The sequence below is a fragment of the Eptesicus fuscus genome, chromosome 25 (assembly GCF_027574615.1).
Source record: "Eptesicus fuscus isolate TK198812 chromosome 25, DD_ASM_mEF_20220401, whole genome shotgun sequence".
NCBI lineage: Eukaryota > Metazoa > Chordata > Mammalia > Chiroptera > Vespertilionidae > Eptesicus > Eptesicus fuscus.
Genome location: NC_072497.1, coordinates 1645001 through 1671450, shown reverse-complemented (window position 1 = coordinate 1671450; position 26450 = coordinate 1645001). Strand labels below are relative to the sequence as shown.

General features: G+C 60.3%; 1 protein-coding gene across 1 annotated transcript in view; it reads right to left on the bottom strand.

Moving 5' to 3' along the window:
* Positions 1–1424: 1424 nt before the first annotated feature.
* The window catches only part of CEMIP (cell migration inducing hyaluronidase 1), a 141666-nt gene continuing 116640 nt past the window's right edge, over positions 1425–26450 (bottom strand). The window contains exons 20-30 of the mRNA XM_054713239.1: positions 23178–23213; positions 22950–23105; positions 18965–19145; positions 16120–16335; positions 14142–14353; positions 12542–12727; positions 8932–9136; positions 8618–8704; positions 7286–7443; positions 4740–4840; positions 1425–1924 (exon numbers count right to left, since the gene is read on the bottom strand). Of these exons, the coding sequence (XP_054569214.1) occupies positions 1797–1924; positions 4740–4840; positions 7286–7443; positions 8618–8704; positions 8932–9136; positions 12542–12727; positions 14142–14353; positions 16120–16335; positions 18965–19145; positions 22950–23105; positions 23178–23213 (1666 nt within the window). The 3' untranslated portion in view covers positions 1425–1796. The remainder of the gene's footprint in view (positions 1925–4739; positions 4841–7285; positions 7444–8617; positions 8705–8931; positions 9137–12541; positions 12728–14141; positions 14354–16119; positions 16336–18964; positions 19146–22949; positions 23106–23177; positions 23214–26450) is intronic.

The window sequence follows — 26450 nt, the reverse complement described above, 5'->3', positions numbered from 1 at the left end:
AGAGCCGTGCGCTCTGAGGTCAGCGAAGGCTCGGGACGGGGACACGTTCACGCCGACAAAGGACGCCCCAGACAACATGGACGACAGTTCTTCGTTTCTCCGACAAGGATTGCTCCGAGTGCACAGATAATAAATAAATAGAAAATAGATCTTTGTCCACGGCAACGCCTACAAGACATGTTTACATACAAAACACAGTACACAGCGCCTTCCCGGACTAGGGCCAGCTGTTTCGGCAACAGGCAAAGGACACGCGTGTCGAAGGCGTGTTGTTCTCCTTCGAAGCCTGGCTCGTGGGGACGCTCACGCACAGAAGGAACGAGGCCAGTTTTCTCGGCAACAAGTGCTGCCACCAAGACCACGCGTGGACGCGGGCTCCTGGCGGTGGGTGCGGGAAGGTTCGACGTGGGACGTATGTACAGCTGAGGATCCTCAAATAGATTCTTTCCGGACCGGACCGACCCGAAGCCGGCCCCGACCCGGCCACCGGGGGCGACCGCATCCCACCCACGTGGTTCACAGTGTGAGACCCTTGCACGAAGAGTTTGAACAACTGAACAGAACTAGAGACAGAAGAACATGAGGTCGCTAACTCCCCTTCCCATCGTCCCTTCCTGGGACGGGCCTCTGAAGGGGCCGAATTAGCAGGCAGAGTCCCGCTGTTGCCCCCGGCAGCTAGAGTCCTGCTTGGTGGGCAAACCTCTGGCAGTGGGCGCAGCTGGGCTGAGTGGAGGGCAAAGGTCGTGGTTGGGGAAGGACAGGGGCAGGCAGTTCATGGTGAGACCACGTGCCCTGGAGCGGCACCAGCTTTCACCACAGGTAGTTTCCCTCTGCACGGAGCTCTCGGCCGCCTCCCGGGTGGGCCAGGTGGGGAGGGAGAGGACAGCAGGAGCTGCAGGGCCCCCCCCACTCCCTCCCGAGAGCAGCCCGGAGCCTAGGGGGTTCCCAGAGAATGTTGGGCGGGCCTGGTGTTGGCTGCTGGGCTGTGGAACAGGTAGCACCAATGGAGTCACTGGAATCAAACACTCGGGCCGGCAGGTAGTTTGAGCAAAGTGGAGGCTGCCCCGTCGTTCCTGCGAGCCCTGCTGCCGCCTCCTCCAGGAAGTCTTCCTGACTTACCCAAGCAGGGAGGATCTTGCCCTCCTCGGGAACTGGCTTTGGTCCCCCTGAGGGCACGTGTCCCTGACTGCCTGGCCTGCCGGACAGCAAGCCCCACCCCTGAGGACCCCCTCAGCATCACGGGTGTCCTCCGCTCCTGGTTCCAGGCGCAACAGGAAAAGCCACGGACGCCTGGAATCTCCTGACTTTAAAAGTCACGCAGGTTCGATCTCAACCTGGGACCTGGATTCTCCTGAAAGCTGCCCCCCTCCCCCCCGAGGCAGCCTCACCTCTTCCCCCCAGGGCAGCCGGTCCACCTCCAGAGCTCTGTCCGTCCCCGCTCCTAACCCCGAGAAGGCTGCTGCTTACAGGATAAAGGCTCCCCTAAAACCAGGGCTCCTTGGCCTACATCTCCCCCTAATGTGCGTGCTGGGAGCATGGGGGCTCGGGAGGGACCCGGCACCCAGTCCACATCCCTGCTGCCAGCCAGCCAGGCCTCTAGCGTGGTCCTAGACGCCGCCCTCCCCCGCCCCCCCCCCCCAGAGGCACGGATGGGGGAGAGGCGCCCAAGAGGGGGGCGAGGTGTCCACACCGGCCAGCGCTGCCCGGGCTGCAGGTAGACATGAGTGGGGCGGGCGGAGGCATCGGGCTCTCGGCGTCCTCCCCTGGGCCTGGCCGAGAGTCCGCCGTCACGGTGCTCACAGCGTCTTCTTCCTCACCACGGGGATGGGCACCACCTGGAAGATCTTGGCCTGCTGGTCCGCGGTATCCAGGGCCACCCAGGTGGGCCGGAAGCTGCCTTTGAAGCCGACAAAGACCATTTTCTCTGCAAAGAAGCGAGCGAGGCGTCACATGAGCAGAAACCGCAGGAGGGAATGGCTCCCACCACGGCCCCGGCACCCCCTCCCCAGACCCCTGCCCCATGTCGCTCGGGACACGCCCTGTGCCCAGCGCCCGACAGCGGTGTGTCCGAGGGCACGGGTCTCGGCGGTTAGGACCCCAGTGACGTAGCTGTCTCATTCCCGGTGTCTTCGTCTTGTATGGAAACTAGAGGCCCGGTGCACGAATTCGTGCACTGGCGGGGGGTCCCTTGGCCTGGCAGGCAATGGGGGCCCATCGGGGCTGATCGGGGCAGGCCAGCCAGGGGGAGAGACTGCAGGAGGTTGGCTGCGGAAGCGCACTGACCACCAGGGAGCATCTCCTGCATTGAGCATCTGCCCCCTGGTGGTCAGTGCATGTCATAGCTACCGGCCGCTTGGGCTTTTATATACACTGAGTGGCCAGATTATGATGATCTCTGAACGCATAATAATCTGGCCACTCAGTGTACATCCTATAGAATAAAAGGCTAATATGCAAACTGTCCCCTTGACCAGGAGTTCGACCAGCAGGCAGGCCGGCCAACCGCCCATGTCCCCTCGCCCTCCCCCTGGCCAGGCTGGCTGGACCCCACCCATGCACGAATTCATGCACCGGGCCTCTAATATACACACACACACACACACACACACACACACATACACCGAGTGGCCAGATTATTATGCGTTCAGAGATCATCATAATCTGGCCACTCAGTGTATATAGATAACGTAATTGTTCCATCATTTTAAGGCAAGCATGTCAAACTCACGGCCCACGGGACGCATGTGGCCCACAACAAATATTTTTGCGGCCTAGCCCGTATAACAGTATGTAAGGAACGTTTTAACAAAAATCTCGTTAACAATTTTTACAATATCCTGTTATACATAATTATAACGAGTTACAATGCTCGCTAACAACTGATGATTATCATCGAGTTGCATTCACGTCCCTCACGCGCCTGACGCGCAGGCGCACCATCTCTCCCACTGATACCGGCAGCGAACGTTCTAGCAGCCGATGGCCACGTCCTTCATCTCAGACTGACCGGCTTGGTGTGCGCAACAGGAAATACCTCGCTTTCGGAGAACAAGAAAAATGGGTTTATTTGCGTGACGCGTATTCATCTGTGCCGTGACTCAGGGTCTGGTAAGTCAATGTTCAAGAAAAATGATTAATTTTTATTAAAACGTTCCATTATTTTATGTGAACGATGACTTTTACTTCAGCCCTTTGTAGTCAGCACGTATCCATCGGAACAAACCTACATTTCTATGAAAATGAAAGCTTTCGCCCTGGCTGGTATGGCTCAGTGGATAGAGCATCGGCCTGCAGACCGAAGGGTCCCGGGTTCGATTCCCGTCAAGGGCACATGCCTGGGTCATGGGCTCATCCCCAGTGTGGGGCGTGCAGGAGGCTGAACCATGATTCTCTCTCATCATGGATGTTTCTCTCCCTCTCCTTTCCTCTCTGAAATCGATAAAAACATTAAAAAAAAAAGAGAGAGAGAGAGAATGGAGCCCTAACCGGTGTGGCTCAGTGGATAGAGCGTCAGCCTGTGGACTGAAGGGTCCCAGGTTCGATTCCCGTCAAGGGTATGCACCTTGGTTGCGGGCACATCCCCAGTGGGAGGTGTAGCAGGAGGCAGCTGATCGATGTCTCTCTCATCGATGTTTCTTGCTCTCCCTCTCCCTTCCTCTCTGTTAAAAATCAATAAAATATATTTTTTTTAAAAGAGAATGGGAGCTTTTGTTTTTTTGCGGCCACATACACTTAAACCTTATTTGGCCCATGTTAGCCTTTGAGTGTGACATGCTTGGTTTAAGGAATACATGGAATCAGCGTAAAATCGTGCGGGGGGCGAGGCGCTAGGCTGAACACGATGTGTAACTATGGCGATGTTCTCACTGTTATCTGCAGTTTCCTGTCTGCCCTCGGCCCCAGGGGACCCTCTGAGCGCATTGTGCTCTTGTCCTCTGTCACGCTGACGTTTCAGCTGGCCAGCCCCTTCCCCGTGGGCTGTGCCAGGCTGCAGCGCAGAAGGGCAGGGTGACCTTGGCCAGGGCGACCTTGGAGCTCCAGGCTCTCCCGAGATGACCTCCGAGGAGCCAACGAGAGCTTTGCCAACGTAGCGGCTGCCCGAACGGGCCTGGGCTGGGATGCTGAGGGGGCAGCGGGGGTCCCAGCCACCTGAGTGGCCAGAACTGGGCGAGGTCAGACCAGCCGCTTTCTGCTCATGTTTTTGTTGAAATAAAGAGCCACTTGCTCAGTAGATGATGAGCAACGCCAACAACTTCCTTTGGGGCTGCTCACACGTAAAGGAACGTGTCTGGCCCTGGCCGGTGTGGCTCAGTGGATAGAGCGTCGGCCTGCGGACCGAAGGGTCCCGGTCAAGGGCACGTACCTCGGTTGCAGGCTCCTCCCCGGCCCGGGCCCTGGTCAGGGCTGGTGCAGGAGACAACCCATCGATGTGTTTCTCTCACATCAAAGTTTCTCTCTGTCTCTCCCTCTCCCTTCCACTCTTCCTAAAAACCAATGGGAAAATGCCCTTGGGTGAGGATTCACAAAAAATAAAAATAAAATTAAGGAAATTGTCTGGAGGTGGCACTTGGCCTCCATCGGGCGCCAGGACCAATACCAGCAGGCACACGGGGGCAGCACTGCCACGGCCAGGCAATGAAAGGCTCTGCCAGGTTTGGGGGACGGAGCTGGTCTCAGCCTGGTAGGAGTGCCTGTGCCCCAGGCATGGGGACCCATAAACCCCAGTCCAAACCCCTCACCTTTCAACTTGAGCCCCTTGTCCGCCCCGAGCTTCTCCAGCACGCGTGTCCACGGGCCTTTGGCGACGTAACTTCCCTTGGACGCCACGAGGACGATGGAGCTGCGCGAGAAAGGGCCGATGAGAGCGCGGGCGAGCAACGCGGAGCAAGGGCCCCCGGGAGGCGTGGGGGACTGCCCGAGGTGGGACCGAGGGAGCAGTGCCCAGAGGCCCGGCCAGCGGCCGCGGGAAGGACAGCCCTTCCTGCAAGCTGCACTGACTGCCTCTCCCCAGGAGGTGACCCATGTCCTGGACACCCTCCCACACATCTGGCTGCAGCTGGCACCCAGGACTCGCTAAGGCTGTGCTCTGCTTCCTGCTTTACATCTGTCCCCAAAGAGGAGAGGGCAGGGACCAGAGATCACCACCTGGGGCAGCACTGAGCCAGGGCCAGTACCAGAGATCACCACCGGGGGCAGCACTGAGCCAGGGCCAGTACCAGAGATCACCAGTGGGGGCAGCGCTGAGCCAGGGCCAGTACCAGAGATCACCACCGGGGGCAGTGCTGAGCCAGGGCCAGTACCAGAGATCACCACCGGGGGCAGCGCTGAGCCAGGGCCAGTACCAGAGATCACCACTGGTGGCAGCACTGAGCCAGGGCCAGGCATCATTCCCCCATTGGAATGTTCTCCACTCTGTTGGGACAGGGCCGGTAGGAACAGGGGCTGGAGGGAGCCTGAGCGACCACCTGCTCAGGGAATGGACCTGCCACGTGCCTGTCACCTCCCTTTCCGGTCACGTGAGCCAGCCTGACTGCTCTGTTTCACAAATGGGGAAACCGAGGCATGTGGCTACTAAGTGTGTGAGAGGACCTGCCGGCGGGGGCCCTGCTGAGGAGGGGGCCGCCCCCCGCCGGCCCTGGCTGTGTTCTGGCCCCGGCCTCCGGGTGGCAGACGGCGCTGCCCACACGGAGGAAGTGAGCAGCTCCCCGGGAATAGAAACGGGCAGCAGCCCAGAGGGGCCCCGGGAACCACAGACCGCAGGCCAGACTGGAAAATGTGCCTGGGATCCTGGCGCCTGCTGCCGGCCCCTCCCCCGGCCCCTCGGGGAGCAGAGGCCGGTTCTTAACGGGCAGCGGGCCGGGCGCAGGGCATGGCGAGGGCGGGGGCTGCAGGAGGCCGGGCGGAGAGCCAGCGGCTGGCGGTGGGGGCGCTGAGGGAGTGGGAGCATCGCAAACACACCCTAGACTTTGGCTTCGGGCTCTGGGCCCAGCAGGCTGTGCCCCCATCATTCCAGTGCAGAGGACACGCTCCAGGCCCCTGGGCTGGGCTCAGCCTTCCCGCTGGGGGGACCCCAGGAAGGCCAGGCCCTCCGGATGGGGGTCTGGGTCAGCTCATGGCAGCAGGACCCCGGGGGGCAGGGCTCTCGTGGTCCCCAGCCCCTGACAGCGGGCACACGCGGGCCCCTCAGCCTGGTATGAGCCTCTCTATGCTCTGCGCCTGTTGGCATGGACAGGCCCTCGGGGCGGCCGAGCAGCTCCCAGGGCCATGCTGATGCGCCAGGTGTGAGCAGCTGGGGCCTGGGGCAGTGCTGGCCCCGGGTGGGAGGGCCGGGGTGGGGCAGGAAGGCTGGGACACACACACACACACACACACACACACACACACACACACACACGGGGCTGCCCGGAGCAGCAGCCAAGGAAAGACAGGGTCAACGCCATGCGGACTCGGCCCCAGCTCTGGATGGCGTAATGACGTCACCAAGACAGGGACCCCAGGAAGACTGGCTGGTTTGGGGGATTGAAAAAAAAGCCAGGCCCGGCCTGTGTGGCTCAGTGGATAGAGCGTCGGCCTGTGGACTGAAGGGTCCCGGGTTCGATTCCGGTCAAGGGCATGTACCCAGTAGGGGGTGTGCAGGAGGCAGCTGATGGATGTTTCTCTCTCATTGATGTTTCTGACTCTCTCTCCCTTCCTCTTTGTAAAAAAAAAAACCAATAAAAAATATATTTTTTAAAAGCCAGGCCTGGCTGGTGTGGTTCAGTGGTTGAGCATCGACCCATGAACCAAGAGGTCACGGTTCAATTCCCGGTCAAGGGCACATGCCTGGCTTTTGGGCTCCAATCCCAGTAGGGGGCGAGCAGGAGGCAGCCGATCCATGATTCTCTCTCCTCATGGATGTTTCTCTCTCTCCCTCTCCCTCTCTCTACCTCTCTGAAATCAATACAAATATATATATTTTTAAATGTTGAGCGTTCTATTCCACAGGAGACCTGCAGGGGGCGTCTCCGAGTAGCCTTTGGGGGGAACAACTGGCTGGCGAGGCTCAGAAGCCACCAGCATGTGGATCGTATTAACGGGGTGGGAGGGATGAGATCATGCGGGGCCTGCGGGGCCGAGGGCCAGGGCAGGCTTCCCACTGCTACCCGGGCAGCCGGCGGCCTGGGCCTGACCTACATCCACAGGCCTGGCTCCGCCCAGCAGCCCTGCAGCCCAGCCCTGCGATCCCGGGCTGACCCAGCGTGCAGGCGCTGCGAGGGGTCCTGGGGGACAGGGCCCCCCCACTCACCTGTCGGGGATGGCCGCCACGTGGTTGAAGAGCTGCCAGGGGATGCCCTGCAGAACAGAGTTCCGGAAGCTCGCGTGGCTCAGCACGCGCCCCTGCCTGCCGTCAATCACCACCACCTGGATGCCCTCCTCCAGGCCGGGGAACCTCCTGCCGTCCACCTGCAGAGCAGACCCGGTGGGTGGGTGGGTGCGGGGGGTGGGGGGGAGGCCCGGGGTCCCCCACGTGGACCCGGACACAGGGGCCCAGACAGCTGCTCAGAGCAGACAGCCCGCTTGCATCCGTGTCTGGCGGCCTCAGCTGTGGGCTGAATGGCTCTGCCCCCCACCCCCACCCCCACCCCCAACCCCCGGCCCTGGAAGGACCAGCGTGGAACAGGCCTTTGCAGGTGTAATGAACAACCCGGAGGCAAGATCACCCTCGACCCAGGATGAGCCCTGGATGCAATGGTGGCGTCCACGTGGGAGAGGCCGGGGCCGTGGGAGATGGACACGCAGGGCGGAAGACCAGGAGAAGACCCAGGCAGAGACGGGAGGGGAGGGGAGGGAGGCAGGACTGCCGGCCGCCACCAGAGCGAGAAGAGGCCGGAACAGCCCCTTCCTCAGCCTCCTCAGCCTCCTCAGCCTCCTCAACCTCCTCCTCAACAGCCTCCTCAGCCTCCTCCTCAGCCTCCTCTCCAGCCTCCTCAGCCTCCTCATCCTCCTCATCCTCCTCAGCCTCCTCCTCAGCCTCCTCCTCAACCTCCTCAGCCTCCTCCTCAACCTCCTCCTCAGCCTCCTCAGCCTCCTCCTCAGCCTCCTCCTCAGTCTCCTCAGCCTCCCTCTCAGCCTCCTCAGCTTCCTCCTCCTCCTCCTCCTCAGCCTCTGCCTCCTCCTCCGCCTCCTCAGCCTCCCGAAGGACCACCCTGCCAGCACGTCCACTTTATTTGTATTTTGTTTTATTTTTTTCATCCTCCCCTGAGGATATGTTCCCACTGATTTTTAGAGAGAGTGGAAGGGAGAGGGAGAGACAGAAACATGGACGTGAGAGAGACACATCGATGGGTTGCCTCCTGCACGCACCCCGACCAGGGCCCGGGGCCGGGGAGGAGCCAGCCACCGAGGTCCGTGCCCTCGACCGGAATCGAACCCGGGACCCCTTGGTCCGCCGGCCGGTGCGCTAACCACTGAGCCACACCGGCCGGGGCCCAATGCTCTCCCTTTGGACTTCTGGCCTCCGGGACTGAGGGGGAGGGGTCCCTGTTGTCTCTCGAGCCGCCAGTCTGTGAGGACAGCAGCCTGAGGGAGCCCCCGCCCTGGGGGAGAGGGGAGCCCCGCCCCCCACGGGGTCGCCTACCTCGATGTAAGCGAGGTCACTGTGAAGGTGGAAGAATCGCTGCTTGGAACTTTCCAGCTTCACCTCCAAGAAGTGGTCCTTTGTCTTCTGGAAAACAAACAGGCCCGGGGGGGGGGGGGGGGGGCGGGGGGGGGGTTAGCTCCCAGGAGTCAAGTGAGGGCCCAGGGAGTGGCCATGGCCCTCGGCTCCCCTGTCCGCCCCCCTCCTCCCTCCCTCCCTCCCCCGGAGCCCAGCCAGGCCAGGGCCAGGCTCAAGGCCAAGGCCAAGGCCAAGGCCAAGGGGCGGGCCCGCTGCCTGGCCTGCCACTCACTCACCAGCTGCGCCCCGACCAGCTTCCTGGGCATCGGCACGTCCACCGTGGCCCTCTCGGCGAACCGGGGGTAGGCCGCGGCCGAGCAGTCGCTCACGCCCGCGTTCCGGGGGATCAGGGCCTTGACCTTGATCCTCTCGCAGCCCTTCACCGAGCAGAAGGCGAACCGCTCCCTCTCGTTCTGGGCCGTCAGCTTCAGGAACAGCAGCCTGCGCAGGGGGGAAGGTCGGGGGACAAGGGGGGGAGGGCAAGGGGTCAGCACCAGCCGGGGCAGCGCCCCTGAGGGCCAGCCGGCCGGGCCCCTGAACAGAACACTCATTCATGCGGGGACACAGCTAACACGACCCAAGGGCGGGTGACCTTGAAAACCGGGGGTGAATCAGGGTGTGAAATGTGTTTGGACGCCCCCTCCCTTTCAGCCTGTTTACTTTTTAAAAAACATGTTTTTATTTTGATTTTGGAGGGAGAGAGAAACAGAGAGGGAGAGAGAGAGAAATACTGATGTGAAAGAGAAACATCGATCGGCTGCCTCCTGCACGCCCCCTACTGGGGATGGAGCCCGCCACCCGGGCCTGTGCCCTGACCGGGAATCGAACCCTGACCTCCTGGTTCATAGGTCGATGCTCAACCGCTGAGCCACGCCAGCCAGGGCTAGCCTGTTGACTTTTTTTTTTTCTTCTTCTTTTTAAAAAAATATGTTTTATTGATTCTTTACAGAGAGGAAGGGAGAGGGATAGAGAGTTAGAAACATCGATGAGAGAGAAACATCCATCAGCTGCCTCCTGCACACCCCCTACTGGGGATGTGCCCAGCAACCAAGGTACATGCCCTTGACCTGGAATCGAACCGGGGACCCTTGAGTCCCCAGGCCGACACTCTATCCCACTGAGCCAAACCGGTCAGGGCTATTTTTTTTCTTCTCAAAATATATTTTTATTGATTTCAGAGAGGAAGGGAGAGGGAGAGGGAGATAGAAACATCAATGATGAGAGAGAATCATGGGTCGGCTGCCTCCCACACCCCCCCCCCACTGGGGACCGAGCCCGCAACCCAGGTATGTGCCCTTGACCGGAACCAAACCCAGGACCCTTCAGTCCACAGGCCGACGCCCTATCCACTGAGCCACACCGGCCGGGGCTAGCCTGTGTACTTTTCTTTATTTTTTTAGTCTATTTACTTTTATTTTACCCCCAATGATAGAAGAGAAGGCAGGTGCTCTGAGCCTGAGTAAGAAACAATGATAAATGTACAAAAGGCACAAGGAGAATGAAAAACAGCCCGAAGATTTCAGAAAGCCCCAGAGTTTGGGCTTCTGTACAGGAAATATACACGGAGTGGCCAGATGATGATGATCTCTGAATGCATAATCATCTGGCCACTCAGTGTATATCCTATAGAATAAAAGGCTAATATGCAAATTGTCCCCTCAACCAGGAGTTCGACCAGCAGGCAGGCCGGCCAACCGCCCATGTCCCCTCCCCCTGGCCAGGCTGGCCGGAGCCCACCCATGCACGAATTCATGCACCGGGCCTCTAATAGATATATATACACACACACACACACTGAGTGGCCAGATTATTATGCGTTCAGAGATCATCATCATCTGGCCACTCAGTGTATTTCGCCAATGACACAGCCAATGAGGGTCGATACCTAAAATATATAAAGAACTCATACAACTGGATACCCAAACAGCAAACAATCTGATTAAAACATGGGCAGAGGCCCTGGCCGGTGTGGCTCAGTGGATAGAGCGTCGGCCCTCAGACTGAAGGGTCCTGGGTTCGATTCCGGTCAAGGGCATGTACCTTGGTTGCGGGCACATCCCCAGTAGGAGGTGTGCAGGAGGCAGCTGATCGATGTTTCTCTCTCATCAATGTTTCTAACTCTCTATCCCTCTCCCTTCCTCTCGGTAAAAAAAATCAATAAAATATATATATTTTAAAAAATGGGCAGAGGAGCTGAATAGACAGATGGCCAATCGGCATATGAAAAGATGCTCAGTGTCACCCATCATCAGGGACATGGAAATGGACACCATAATGAGCTGTCACCTCACACCTGTCAGAATGGCTATCATCAACACATCAACACACGACAAGTGCTGGCGAGGATGCGGAGAAAAAGGAACCCTCGGGCACTGCTGGTGGGAATGCAGACTGGTGCAGCCGCTGTGGAGAACAGTATGGAGTTTCCTCAAAAAAAAAAAAAAACTGAAAATGGAACTCCCATTTGACCCTGTAATCCCACTCCTAGGAATCTATCCCAAGAAACCAGAAACACCCACCAGAGAGGATATATATGCACCCCTATGTTCACAGCAGCACCATTCACCACAGCTAAGATCTGGAAACAGCCTAGGTGCCCATGGATGGACACGCAGGCCGGGAAGACGGGTTGTCTGCACGCGATGGCATATGACGCAGCCACGGGAGACGATGACAGCTTCCCGCGCGCGAGAAGGATGGGCCGAGAAGGCGTCATGTGAATTGGGGTACGTCAGAGAAAGTCGCAGGTGGGATCTAAACACCAACATACATGAACCAGTGGCCCGGCCGGCGTGGCTCGGTGGTGGAGCGTCAACCTAGGAACCAGGAGGTCACAGGTTCGATTCCCGGTCAGGGCACATGCCCGGGTGGCGGGCTCCATCCCCATTGTGGGGCGTGCAGGAGGCAGCCGATCTGTGATTCTCTCTCATCATGGATGTTTTTTTCTCTCTCTCCCTTCCTCTCGGAAACCAATAAAAATATGTAAAAGCAAAACAAACAAACAAAAAAGACAAAATAGCCCTGGCTGGTGTGGCTCAGTGGATAGAGCATCGGCCTGCGGACTGAAGGGTCCCAGGTTCGATTTCTGGTCAGGGCACAGGCCTGGGCTGCGGGCTCGATCCCCAGTGGGGGGCCTGCAGGAGGCAGCTGATCTATGATTCTCTCTCATCTTGATGTTTCTCTCTCTCTCTCTCCCTCTCCCTTCCTCTCAGAAACCAATAAAAATATGTAAAAGCAAAACAAACAAACAAAAAAGACAAAATAGCCCTGGCTGGTGTGGCTCACTGGATAGAGCGTCAGCCCGCGGACTGAAGGGTCCCAGGTTGGATTCCTGGTCAAGGGCACAGGCCTGGGTTGCGGGCTCCATCCCCAGTGGGGGGCCTGCAGGAGGCAGCTGATCTATGATTCTCTCTCATCTTGATGTTTCTCTCTCTCTCTCTCCCTCTCCTTTGCTCTTGAAAAAAAATCAGTAAAAAAATATATAGATATAGAAAAAGACAAAATAACTGAATAAATGCAAGAGAAACAGACTTCTAGAAGGGACTGAGCCTCCCTCGCTCCCAGGCCTGGCTGTGCACAGCGCCATCCTGCAGCGAAGTGCGGGCGTCCTTGGGGTGCCAGGCTGTCTGCACAGGGGCGGGGCGGGGAGCCCCCTCGTCTCCCCTCCTCTGCCCATTAACTAGAACCCGCTTCGGGCACAGATGTCTCTTACTCCGCAGCCTCGCGGGCGGATGGCACCAGCAGCTGCGGATCGGAGAGGCCCTGGGAGAGGACCCCCCTGGCCCTGAGCGCACCCACTGGCCAGGCCACGGGAGGTCCCCGGCCGCGCCCCGAGGGGCTCCTCACCCCGAGGCCTCGTCCCAGTAGTAGTGGCTGCGGCCGGGGACGCCCTGCTCCAGCTTGTCCATCTGCAGGGTCCGCACGAAGGTGGCCGTCTTGGTGGTCTGCTTCCGCAGGCGGTGGTGGACGTCCGAGAGGATGGAGAAGGTGGTGCCGCGCGGGTAGCAGAGCCCCACGCGGATCCAGTCGCCCCTGGCAACGGAGGCAGCGTCAGGGCACCCGCCGGCCAGCCTCGGGCACCTCTGGGACAGGGAGAACCCCCAGCAGGGCCGCCCCCGTTTCTGGGGTGGGGGTTTGGGGGAGCATGTGCTGCTGTCATGACTGAGTCCCAGGAGAGGGTGTCTCCGGGGCCCACATCGGGCTCCCCCAGCCTCCCCCCCCCGGGAGCCGGCTGGAAAGACACGCTCTCCACTGGGTGTCAGTCCAGGGGGAGGCCCTGGGTCCCCCCTTCCCGGCCCAGCCTGACCGCAGGGCCATGGCATGGCTTTGGGGCTCGTTTCCTGCGTCCGATAAATGTCTGCCTCACAGGAATGCCGCATAGAAGATGCTCAGACGCAAATACACACGCAAAGCCCCATCCTGACCCCCACTCCCCCCCCCCCCCCCGCAGTCGGCCCCGGGGCCCGCAGAACCCCTTTCCCTCCGCGTGAAACGTGACGTCCTGGCCAGGCATGTGTCTGCGTTACACGGAGCGCTGCCAGGGGGGTCCTGGCAAAGAGCCTGTCACACGTGACCTCCCTGGACCTCCCTGCACCCTGGGGGTGTCACTGACCCCGCCTCCCAGACAAAGGGACTGGGGTTCCCAGGGTAGGACGCCCAGCCTGAGGTCACCCCCCCACTCCCACCCAGCTGGGACTGGGCCAGGTCTCCAGGCTGAACTGCTGGGTGACAACAGCCCCGTGGTGCTCCGCTGCAGGGGGCGTGGCCTGCTCTAAGCCCTGCAGAGGGCGTGGCTTCCAGAGGCCCTGCAGGGGGCGTGGCCAGGCTGAGGCCCTGCAGAAGGCGTGGCTTCCAGAGGCCTTGCAGGGGGCGTGACTGCCTGGGGTCTTGCAGAGGGCGTGGCCAGGCTGAAGCCTGCAGGGGGCATGGCCTGCTCTGGGCCCTGCAGAAGGCGTGGCTTCCAGAGGCCTTGCAGGGGGTGTGGCTTCCTAAAGTCCTGCAGGGGGCGTGGCCAGGCTGAGGCCCTGCAGGGGGCGTGGCCTGCCCTAGGCCCTGCAGGGGTGTAGCTGCTGAGGCCCTACAGAGGGCGTGGCCTGTCGTAGGCCCTGCAGGGGCTAGGCTGCCTGAGGCCCTGCAGGGGGCGTGGCTTCCTGAGGCCCTGCAGGGGGCGTGGCCAGGCTGAGGGCCTGAAGGGGCGTGGCTTCCTGAGGCCCTGCAGGGGGCGTGGCCAGGCTGAGGCCTGAAGGGGCGTGGCTGCCTGAGGCCCTGCAGGGGGCGTGGCTGCCTGAGGCCCTGCAGGGGGCGTGGCCTGCCCTAGGCCCTGCAGGGGCTAGGCTGCCTGAGGCCCTGCAGGGGGCGTGGCTTCCTGAGGCCCTGCAGGGGGCGTGGCTTCCAGAGTCCCCGCAGGCTCTGTCCCATCTCCCTGCTCCGGGCCAGCCCCACTCACTTGTTGAAGTTGATGAGCCAGATGGTGAGCTCGGCGGGCGCCGTGTGGTCCCAGTGGATGGTGTAGCCCTTCCGCAGCGTGACGACCGGCTGGTACTGCTGGTAGTGGGCGCTCCTGGTCAGCGCCCCCTCCAGGAAGAGCGGGTGCCCGGGGAAGTCATTCTTGACGATCTTCATGCGCAGGTTGCTGGTCTTCTGGGTCTGGATGTACATCTTTAGGACCCAGAAAGGAAGCGCACAACAGGGCGGTTACCAGGGACCATTCCAGGGGCGTCTGGGTAGCATCTGCCCGCGGCCCTGCTTCGCAGACCCAGAGGAAGGGCAGGCCAAATAAGGGGTCCCCTCTCCACGCAGCCCACGCCTTGTGCATCCTCAAAAAGGGCCGTGCTGCCCGGCCGGCGTGGCTCAGTGGCTGAGCATCAACCTAGGACCCAGGAGGTCACGGTTTGATTCCCAGTCAGGGCACATGCCCGGGTTGCGGGCTCCATCCCCATTGTGGGGCGTGCAGGAGACAGCCGATCCAGGATTCCTTCTCATCGTTAATGTTTCTCTCTCTCTCCTTCTCCCTTCCTCTCTGAAATCAATAAAAACATACACGGAGTGGCCAGATGATGATGATCTCTGAACGCATAATAATCTGGCCACTCAGTGTGTGTGTGTGTGTGTGTGTGTGTGTGTATGTATTAGAGGCCCGGTGCATGAATTCGTGCATGGGTGGGGTCCGGCCAGCCTGGCCAGGGGGAGGGGACATGGGCGGTTGGCCAGCCTGCCTGCTGGTCGAAGTCCTGGTCGAGGGGACAATGTGCACATTAGCCTTTTATTATATGGGACATACACTGAGTGGTCAGATGATTATGCGTTCAGAGAGCATCATCATCTGGCCACTCTGTATATTTTTTTTAGAAGGGCTGTGTTCAGGAGCACCAGTTCGCTTCATAGGCAGATGGCAAATTTGGGGGAAAAGGAGGAGGAAGGGCCCTAACCGGTGTGGCTCAGTGGATAGAGCGTCGGCCTGCGGACTGAAGGGTCCCAGGTTCAATTCCGGTCAAGGGCATGTACCTTGGTTGCGGGCACATCCCCAGTAGGAGGTGTGCAGGAGGCAGCTGATCGATGTTTCTCTCTCATCGATGTTTCTAACTCACTATCCCTCTCCCTTTCTCTCTGTAAAAAAAGTCAATAAAATATATTTTAAAAAAAAAAGGAGGAGGAAGGGAGAGGGAATGTCAGAGACCTCCGTGGGCCATCGCCCTGCAGCTGCCCGTGTCCTCTCTGGTCTGTGTCCCGCCCCCACGGCCAGTCCACGGGGCCGCCACTGCCCTCGGGGCAGGTGAGTGGCATCTCGTTTCAGGGAAAAGCAGGAAAAGCAGGACTGTCAACGCTTGAGGCCCAGGGAGCACAGAGCCCGGGGCCCCGGGCCTCCGTGGGAGGCATGGGTTTGCCGTGTTGCGTGATCACAAGGTCACAGCCCTCCACCGCGGCCGAGAGAACAGGCGCCGTGAGCTGGAGCCTGGCCTGACCCGCCCACTGGACCTCAGCGCGTCCCGCTTACCAAGTGTTTCCATTCTGGGTTTTTAAAAAACGCTTGCTGAGCCCCGGCCGGTGTGGCTCAGTGGACAGAGCGTCGGCCTGCGGACTGAAGGGTCCCGGGTTCGATTCCCGGTCAGGGCACAGGCCCGGGTTGTGGGCTCGATCCCCAGTGTGGGGGGCGCGCAGGAGGCAGCCGATCCGTGATCCTCTCTCATCATGGACGTTTCTATCTCTCTCTCCCTCTCCCTTCCTCTCTGAAGTCAATAAAAATGTGTTAAAAACAAACAAAAAAACTTGCCCTGGGTGAGGAGGAAAAGGAGGAGGGAGGAAGGCAGGAGGACGAGGAGCCTGTGGCCTCAGGCCTGGCGCAGAGCCCAGCGTGAGCGAGGCCGGGCCGCAGGGCGGTATGCCGGCCCGTGCCCCCCCGTGCGTGCCCCCCCGTGCGTGCCCACCTGGGCGTAGCGCCCGCTGCAGATGGCCCCCCGCCAGTCGGGGACGTCGATGCAGTCGGGGTGCCGCAGCAGCCAGTTGTCGGCCTTGGTGAGGTAGGAGCCGGGGTACTCGGACACGGAGCCGTCCACGTCGTGGAACACCGTCGTCTTGTCCCCGTCCATGTCCAGCTGGTTGAACCAGGGCCCGGGCTCCCCGAAGAACACTCTGGAAGTAATCTGCACGGAGCAGGGCCCGGGCGTCAGGGGGCGGAGCCCGGGGGAACTGCAGCGCCAGGGGCCGCGCCAGAGGTTCCGATTTCCGCTGCCACCACAGCGGCCCAACCAGAGCCGCTGGCTCCGGGGCACCGGGGCCGGACCTCGCCACTCCACATCCCCCACACCCAGCCTTTTGGCCTCTGCTCATGGGGGGGGGGGGCGGGGTGGCTGCTGTGGGGGACCTGCGGGGGCGCTGGTCCCCGCTCACAAGGCTGCAGAGCTGGGCGGGGACACAGGGGCGTGCGTGTGTGCGCGTGTATGTGCGTATGTGCGTGTGTGCGTGTGTGTGTGTGTGTGTGTGTGTGTGTATACACTGAGTGGCCAGATTATGATGATCTCTGAACGCATAATAATCTGGCCACTCAGTATACATATATATATATATATATATATATATATATATATATATATATATATCTACTAGAGGCCCATTGCATGAAGATTCATGCAAGAATAGGGCTTCCTTCCCCTGGCTTCACTCCTGGCCACCCGGGAGCCTGCAAGTCCTCGCTCCCAGCTGCCGGGGAGCCTGCAAGTCTTCGCTTCCGTAGCTCCCTCCACCCCCTGCACGTCCCCTCATAGCAGGCATCCTGCCCCGCCTGGCCGCTCCACACCTGTGTATGCAAATTAACCCACCATCTTTGTTGGGTTAATTTGCATACTCGCTCATGATTGGTTGGTGGGCACCATGGAGGTATGGTCAATTTGCATATTTCTCTTTTATTAGTGTAGATATATATATATATACATCTTACCTAATAAAAGAGAAACATGCAAATTAACCATCACTCCGCTACGCCCACAGCCAATCAGAGTGGATATGCAAATTAACCCAAACAAATATGGAGGTTAATTTGCATAGGCAGGCGCGGAGCGGAGGGGAGCCTGCTATGAGGGGAAGGGGGCGGCGGATGGAGCTACAGGAGTGGTGCTGCAGACAGAAGCGAGGAGGTGCCGGCTCCCGGGAGGCCGGGGAGCGGGGACGTGCCGGCTCCAGATGGCTGGGAGTGAAGCCAGGGGAAGGCCTATTCTTGAACAAATATCATGCAACGGGCCTCTAGTATATATCTATTAGAGGCCCAGTGCATGAATTCGTGCATGGGTGGGGTCCGGCCAGCCTGGCCAGGGGGAGGGGACATGGGCGGTTGGCCGGCCTGCCTGCTGGTTGAACTCCTGGTCGAGGGGACCATTTGCATATTAGCCTTTTATTATATAGGATATACACTGAGTGGCCAGATGATTATGTGTTCAGAGATCATCATCATCTGGCCACTCAGTTTGTGTGTGTGTGTGTGGGTGTGTGTGTGTGTGTGAGCATGTGTGTGTGAATGAGGCCGAGGCAGCAGAGAATGTTTGCACGAGGAGGGTGTGTGCACCCACGTGGGCGGGGAGGGGGCAGTCTCTCCACGCGGGCCCCTGGAGATTTCCATGACTGGCCTCTTTGGGGCCCGAGTGGCCTGAGTAAAGGAATTAGCTAACTCGAGTCTGACATCTTTTCCCTCCGTGGGGCCGACAGGCAGAGGGCAGGAGCGGAGGGGGGAGGGGAGGCCTGGGAAATCCATCACCAGAGAGAACGCCCGCCCCAGGAGGCCTGGCCCTGCCTAGTCCCCGGGGGCACGCGGCCCCGCCTGACTCAGCACCGGCCTCTCCTTGGCTGTCTGCTCCCAGGGAGGGACTGAAGACAGCAGCCTCAGCAAAGGCCCCTCAGACACTGCAGGTTTGTACATTAACTGCCGCCCGCCGGCGTGGCTCAGGGGCTGAGCGTCGACCTAGGAACCAGGAGGTCACGGGTTCGATTCCCAGTCAGGGCACATGCCCGGGTTGCAGGCTCCATCCCCAGTGGGGGGCCTGCAGGAGGCAGCCGATCAGTGATTCTCTCTCCTCATGGATGTTTCTCTCTCTCCCTCTCCCTTCCTCTCTGAAATCAATAAAAATATACAGGGAGTGGCTATATTATGATGATCTCTGAACGCATAATCATCTGGCCACTCAGTGTGTGTGTGTGTGTGTGTGTGTATTAGAGGCCCGGTGCATGAATTCGTGCATGGGTGGGGCCCGGCCTGCCTGGCCGGGGGTCAGGGGCATGGGCGGTTGGCCGGCCTGCCTGCTGGTCGAACTCCTGGTCGAGGGGACCATTTGCATATTAGCCTTTTATTCTATAGGATCTACGCTGAGTGGCCAGGATATTATGCGCTCAGAGATCATCATCATCTGGCCACTCCGTGTATTTAAAAAATTAAATAAAATTAAACGAACTGTGCCATCTCAGGTGGCCCAGTCACGGGACTCACAGGTCAAAGGCCAGGCGCCCGGAGGAGCGGCCTCAGACGCTGGCGCCCAGCACGAGGGTCCGGCTGAGGCCCCCGAGCCTCGGGCAGGGCGAGGGCAGGCAGGCACCAGCCCCAGCCTGACCTGTAGGCACCCCATGCCTGTACTTTTCCAGTTTGGACGCAGCCAGAACTGGGCTGCGGTCCAGGCTGCTCGGAGGAGGCCGCTCAGACCCTGCGGTGGAGGCGGAAGCCCCAGCCCGGCTCCCGGGGCCTGGCGAGTCACCGCCCGGGTCTGGGTCACCGTCAGGCACCCCACTCACCGGGACGTCCTCGAAGGTGATGTTGGTCACGTTGTTGTGGGGGCAGCTCTGCCAGGCGTTGTTCAGGCGGAAGGCCAGGGCGCTGGTGTGCCGGCCCTCCAGCGCCGCAAACTTGCGGAAGGTGCAGTTCTGGATGTTGATGGGGCCGTCGTAAAACTGGATCCCCCGGATGGGGAAGTTCCTGCGGAGTCGGGCGAGTCAGCGTCAGGCGCATCGCCGGGTCTGCCCCCTCGTGGGTGCCAACAGGGACCTTCCAGACAAACGAGGCCCGACCCCCCCCATCCCCAGCATCTCCCCCTGCATAGCACACGGCTGGCTCATTCGTTAGCTCACCGGAAAAGCATTCAGGGATATAGTGTCAATCTATGATGGCTGGATGATGGATGATGGGTGATGGATGATGGATGATGGATGATGGCTGGATGACAGATGGATGATGGATGGGTGGATGGATGATGGATGATGGATGGATGATGGATGATGGATGGATGGATGAATGGATGGATGGATGGATGATGGATGGGTGATGGATGGATGGATGATGGATGATGGATGGACGGATGATGGATGGATGGATGGATGATGGTTGGATGGATGGGTGGATGGATGATGGATGAATGGATGATGGATGGATGGATGGATGGATGGATGGATGGATGGATGATGGATGATGGATGGATGGTAGATGGATGATGGATGGGTGGATGGATGGATGGATGGATGGGTGGATGGATGATGGATGGGTGGATGGATGATGGATGGGTGGATGGATGATGGATGGATGGATGGATGGATGGATGGATGCTGGATGGGTGGATGGATGATGGATGATGGATGGGTGGATGGATGATGGATGGATGGATGGATGATAGATGGATGATGGATGATACATGATGGATGGTAGATGGATGGATGGATGATGGATGGGTGGATGGATGATGGATGGATGGATGGATGATGGATGATGGATGATGGATGGATGGTTGGATGGATGGATGGATGGATGATGGGTGGATGGATGGATGGATGGATGGATAGATGGATGATGGATGATGGATGATGGATGATGGATGGATGGATGGATGGATGGATGTGGATGGATGGATGGATGATAGATGGATGATGGATGATAGATGGATGGTGGATGGTGGAAGGATGTATGGACCGTGACTGGGACATTTTGCCTCGAGCCCAGCAGGGGGCAGGGGGCAGAGACCCTCTCCATGTGCCTCGGGCTCCTGAGCCAGGGGGTTGGGAGGGGCGGCAAGGGCCTACGAGGGACCACGGGGCTTTCCGGTGGCCCCAAATCTAGGCTCGCTCATTCTCCAGGCCCCGCATTTCTGCTTTTACTAGCATCTTCACCCCTGGGCCGGGGCCCTCTCCTTCCACCGCGGACAAGAGAAAGGGCAGGACGATGAACAAGAACGCGGACGTGAATGTCTGGGGGAGAGGCCACACCCGGCCGTCCCCCGTCACCACACGGGCCCCTCCGAGCAGACACGGCTCCCCGGGGACGCTGCGTCACGCGGGCTTGGCGAGGTGGCGTCAGCGGACACCAGGGACCTCGGCCGCTCTGTATTGTTTTATTAGCGGCCCACGAACGTCATGATGGTGAGTCCCGACGGCCGGGGGCGGCCCCGGGCACATGTCCATGGAATGCATTTCCGAAACAGCCCACTCTCCCGGGCTCTGTCGTTACACCTCAGACCCCAGCCGGGCCCGGACAGGACGAATCAGCCGTGATCCGGGCTGCACGGCCCGGGTTCCGGCTATGAGTGCAGCTGGAGGCCCTGCCCCGGGGCCCCCAGAGGAGCCAGCGTTTAATCTAACGCACCACACAGCTGGGAACCCCTGGGGCGCCCGGGCCGGGAGCGGGACCCTCAGCAGAGAGCCGGCCGGGCAGACCCAAGAGCGGCTCGAAAAACAGCCTGAGCGAGGCCACCCCGTGGAAGCTCTCGGCAGCTCGCCCCGAGACTGTGGTTCTGTCTGCAAGATCTTTTCTTTCCTTTCTTTAAAAATAGATTTTTATTGATGTCAGAGAGGGAGGGAGGGGGAGAGAGAGAGAAACATCCATGAGGAGAGAGAATCACCGATCGGCTGCCTCCTGCAGGCCCCCCACTGGGGATGGAGCCCGCAACCCGGGCATGTGCCCTTGGCCGGGAATCGAACCCTGACCTCCTGGTTCCTAGGTCGACACTCAACCACGAAGCCATGCCGGCCGGGCTGCAAAATCTTTTCTTTTTGTTTCTTTTTATTTTTAAATATATTTTTACTGATTTTTTACAGAGAGGAAGGGAGAGGGAGAGAGAGTTAGAAACACCGATGAGAGAGAAACATCGGTCAGCTGCCTCCCGCACGCCCCCACTGGGGATGTGCCCGCAACCACGGTCCATGCCCTTGACCGGAATCGAACCCGGGACCCTTCAGTCCGCAGGCCGACGCTCTACCCACTGAGCGACACCGGCCAGGGCTGCAAATTCTTTCCAAGTACACACATGCCCCCGGGTCGGGTGGGAGGTTAGACCTGGGCCTTGCACGCAGGGCCCGGGACCCTGCAGGCCGCCCTGCCGTTCTGCCGTGGGACAAGCCGGATGCTAGAAAATTCTTTCGGGCACCACAGCCGCTCCCTCTCACCCGCAGGGCCCACGAGGGTGGGTCTCGTGCGTGCAGCCGGGCCGCCCTGAGAACATCGTCCCGAGTGGGGTCCCACCTGCGGGGGGAACCCCAGCTGCTGTGACGCGGGGTGAGTTGGGTCACCTCCTGCTCCTCCCTCATGTGCGCTGGGGCCTCTCTCTCTCTCTCTCTCCCTCTCTCTCTCTCCCTCTCCCTCCTTCTCTCTCTCTCTCTCTCTCCCCCTCTCCCTCTCTCTCCACCCTCAGAAGGGCATGACCTGTTCCCGTGGGCACATCTCAGAAGACAAGGAACCCTCCTTCTCCTCCTCCTCCTCCCCTCCTCCCTCCTCCTCCTTCTCCTCCTCCTCCTCCTCCCCTCCTCCCTCCTCCTCCTTCTCCTCCTCCTCCTCCTCCTCTCCTTCCTCCTCCTCCTCCTCCTCCTCCTCCTCCTCCTCCTCCTCTCCTTCCTCCTCCTCCAATTCCCATCTATGTCCCTGGCCGGTGTGGCTCAGTGTATAGAGCGTCGGCCGGCAGACTGGAGGGTCCCGGGTTCGATTCTGGTCAAGGGCACATGCCTGGGTTGCAGGCTCCATCCCCAGTAGGGGGCGTGCAGGAGGCAGCGACTCCATGATTCTCTCTCTCTATCTCTCTTCCTTCCTCTCTAAAATCAATAAAAAAATATTTTAAAAAAGTCATATCAATGTCCCTAGCAGGAGTGGTTCAGTGGATAGGGCGTCAGCCTGCGGACTGAAGGGTCCCAGGTTCGATTCCTGGTCAGGGCACATGCCTGGGTTGCAGGCTCGATCCCCCCCAGTAGGGGGCGTGCAGGAGGCAGCCGATCTATGATTCTCATCATTGATGTTTCTCTCTCTCTCTCCCTTCCTCTCTGACATCAATAAAAGAAATATTTTAAAAATTCATATCAATGTCCCTAGCAGGTGTGGCTCAGTGAATAGAGCGTCGGCCTGCGGACTGGACGGTCCCGGGTTCGATTCCCCGTCAGGGCACATGCCCGGGTTGCGGGCTCCATCCCCCAGTGGGGGGCGTGCAGGAGGCAGCCGATCCGTGATTCTCTCTCATCATTGATGTTTCTCTCTCTCTCCCTCTCCCTTCCTCTCTGAGATCAATAAAAAAAATATTTTTTTAAAATTCCTATCAACACAGCCCAGAGCCACGCCCTGCTGACTGCCCCTCAGCAGTCCTGTCTCCCCTCTCGCTTCTGGGTCCCGCCCACTGGGGTCAGCGACGTCTCTGCCCCACGGACCGGCGTCCCCAGGTGCTCACCAGGCAGGACCCACTAGCACGCCCCCCCCCCCCCCCCGCTCTCTCCCGGCGCCCAGGGTCAGCCACGCGCAACGAGCACGCAAACCTACTGGCCGATGGGCAGGGTCCTCCCGCCCTGGTCCAGGCCGCCGGGGCCCCAGATCCTGCTGTCCATCATCTTGGTCCCCACGTTGCCGCTCTCGCCCACGAACAGGCTGTTCTTGATCTCCTGCTTGGAGCCGTCGTCGTACGGGAAGGTCCCGCCGCTGCGGGGAGAGGTGAGGGTGAGGAGGCCGCAGGCAGCTTCCCGGGGGGCCGGGGCCGGGGCAGGTGCTTACCTGGCCAGGGTCAGGCCGATGCCATTGTCAGCGAACCTGGGGAGGGAAACAGACGGTCAGAGCGCGCTCTGGGCCGGAGCCGCACAGGGAGGGAGCCCCTGACCCGGGGCCCCGGAGCCACTGCAGCCACTGTGTGTGTGTGTGTGTGTGGGGGGGGGTCCTGGACCTGAGCATGGGGTTCCCTGAGGAGCTGGAATAGCTCAGGCCCCTCCCACTCAGCCTGGCTCCAAAGAGAAAGAGTGACAGCGGTGTGTCTTGGCATCAGCCGGGGGAAGACAGCCCTCCCTGGCTGGTGGCGGCTCCCCCAGGGCGCGTGCAGGAGGGCCGGGCTCCTCGCCAGATCTGGATAGGGGTGCAGGCCCTTCCCGGCTTCTCCTGTCCCTGCACCCCCAGCGCTCGGCCTGCAGTCCCCCTCCTCCTCCTCCCCCTCCTCCTCCTCCCCCTCCTCCTCCCCCTCCTCCTCCTCCTCCTCCTCCCCCTCCGCCTCCTCCTCCACCTCTTCCTCCTCCTCCTCTTCCTCTTCCTCTCCTTCCTCCTCCTCTCCTTCCTCCTCCCCCTCCTCTTCCTCCTCCTCCCCCTCCTCTTCCTCTCCTTCCTCCTCCTCCTCCACCTCCTCCCCCTCCTCCTCCTCCTCCACCTCTTCTTCCTCCTCCCCCTCCTCTTCCTCTCCTTCCTCCTCCTCTCCTTCCTCCTCCCCCTCCTCTTCCTCCTCCTCCCCCTCCTCTTCCTCTCCTTCCTCCTCCTCCTCCACCTCCTCCCCCTCCTCCTCCTCCTCCACCTCTTCTTCCTCCTCCCCCTCCTCTTCCTCTCCTTCCTCCTCCTCTCCTTCCTCCTCCCACTCCTCCTCCTCCTCCTCTTCCTCTCCTTCCTCCTCCTCCTCCACCTCCTCCCCCTCCTCCTCCTCCTCCACCTCTTCTTCCTCCTCCCCCTCCTCTTCCTCTCCTTCCTCCTCCTCTCCTTCCTCCTCCCCCTCCTCTTCCTCCTCCTCCCCCTCCTCTTCCTCTCCTTCCTCCTCCTCCTCCACCTCCTCCCCCTCCTCCTCCTCCTCCACCTCTTCTTCCTCCTCCCCCTCCTCTTCCTCTCCTTCCTCCTCCTCTCCTTCCTCCTCCCCCTCCTCCTCCTCCTCCTCTTCCCCTCCTTCCTCCTCCTCTTCCCCTCCTTCCTCCTCCCCCTCCTCTCCTTCCTCCTCCTCCTCCTCTCCTTCCTCCTCCTCTCCTTCCTCCTCCTCCTCCTCCTCTTCTTCCTCCTCCTCCTCCTCCTCCTCCTCTCCTTCCTCCTCCTCCTCCTCCTCCTCCTCCTGCTCCTCCTCCTCCTCCTCCTCTCCTTCCTCCTCCTCCTCCTTCCTCCTCCTCTCCTTCCTCCTCCTCCTCTCCTTCCTCCTCCTCCTCCTCCTCCTCTCCTTCCTCCTCCTCCTCCTCCTCCTCCTCTCCTTCCTCCTCCACCTCCTCTCCCTCCTCCTGCTCCTCCTCCTCCTCCTCCTCTCCTTCCTCCTCCTCCTCCTTCTCCTCCTCTCCCCCCTCCTCCTCCTCCTTCTTCCTCCTCCTCCTCCTCCTCCTCCTCCTCCTCTCCTTCCTCCTCCTCTCCTTCCTCCTCCTCCTCCTCCTCTCCTTCCTCCTCCTCCTCCTCTTCTTCCGCTTCCCGCCTGATTTTCCCAAGCCTGGGCTCTGTCCACTTCCTCTCCCTCCCTCGCCCCGTTAGGGCTCCTCGTCGGGGTCACAACGGAGCGGAGTGGCACGTGTCTGTCCTGGGAGGCCGTCCCTCCGTCCTGTCCTGCGTGGGCTGGACGCTCTCCACGGGACCTCGCCCCGCAGCTCGCTCCTCATCGGCCTCCGGGGCCGGGGAGCTGCGATTTCGGGTCCCAGGTCAGCGCTTCCTAGTTCAGGGGAATTCGCTGAGCCGAGCCTGGGGGCCCTCTCTGAAATAAAGGCGGCAAGCTCTACCTTTTGGGAGTCAGTGTAAGAAAGGCAGGCCACCGAGGATGCAGCACACAGTGGGTGCCTTTGAGAGTCAGTGTAAGAAAGGCAGGCCACCGAGGACGCAGCACACAGTGGGTGCCTTTGAGAGTCAGTGTAAGAAAGGCAGGCCACCGAGGACACAGCACACAGTGGGTGCCTCTGGGAGGGTAAACAACGAAGGCCACCGAGGACACAGCACACAGTGGGTGCCTTTGAGAGGGTAAACAACGAAGGCCACCGAGGACGCAGCACACAGTGGGTGCCTCTGAGAGGGTAAACAACGAAGGCCACTGAGGACACAGCACACAGTGGGTGCCTCTGAGAGGGTAAACAACGGAGGCCACGGAGGACACAGCACACAGTGGGTGCCTCTGAGAGGGTAAACAACGAAGGCCACGGAGGACACAGCACACAGTGGGTGCCTCTGAGAGGGTAAACAACGGAGGCCACGGAGGACACAGCACACAGTGGGTGCCTCTGAGAGGGTAAACAACGGAGGCCACCGAGGACACAGCACACAGTAGGTGCCTTTGTGAGGGTAAACAACGAAGGCCACCGAGGACGCAGCACACAGTAGGTGCCTCTGAGAGGGTAAACAACGAAGGCCACTGAGGACACAGCACACAGTGGGTGCCTTTGAGAGGGTAAACAACGAAAGCCACGGAGGACACAGCACACAGTGGGTGCCTTTGAGAGGGTAAACAACGAAGGCCACCGAGGACACAGCACACAGTAGGTGCCTTTGAGAGGGTAAACAACGAAGGCCACCGAGGACGCAGCACACAGTGGGTGCCTATGAGAGGGTAAACAACGAAGGCCACCGAGGACACAGCACACAGTGGGTGCCTCTGAGAGGGTAAACAACGAAGGCCACCGAGGACACAGCACACAGTAGGTGCCTCTGAGAGGGTAAACAACGGAGGCCACCGAGGACACAGCACACAGTGGGTGCCTTTGAGAGTCAGTGTAAGAAAGGAAGGCCACCGAGGACACAGCACACAGTGGGTGCCTCTGAGAGGGTAAACAACGAAGGCCACTGAGGACGCAGCACACAGTGGGTGCCTCTGAGAGTCAGTGTAAGAAAGGAAGGCCACCGAGGACGCAGCACACAGTAGGTGCCTTGCCCAGGCCGCTTCCTCCCCTCCTTCACGGACTGGCTACGGGCCTGAGGGCCAGTCCTGACCCAGCACCTGGCCACAGTGGGCGGAGGCTGTTTGGAGGGGCTCGGGGCCGAGCCGGCCGCCATCCCCTGCCCGTGCCTGGCCGGGGACCAGAACGCCGCACGTCGGCACGTGGCCATTCCTCCCTGCCCCGTGCT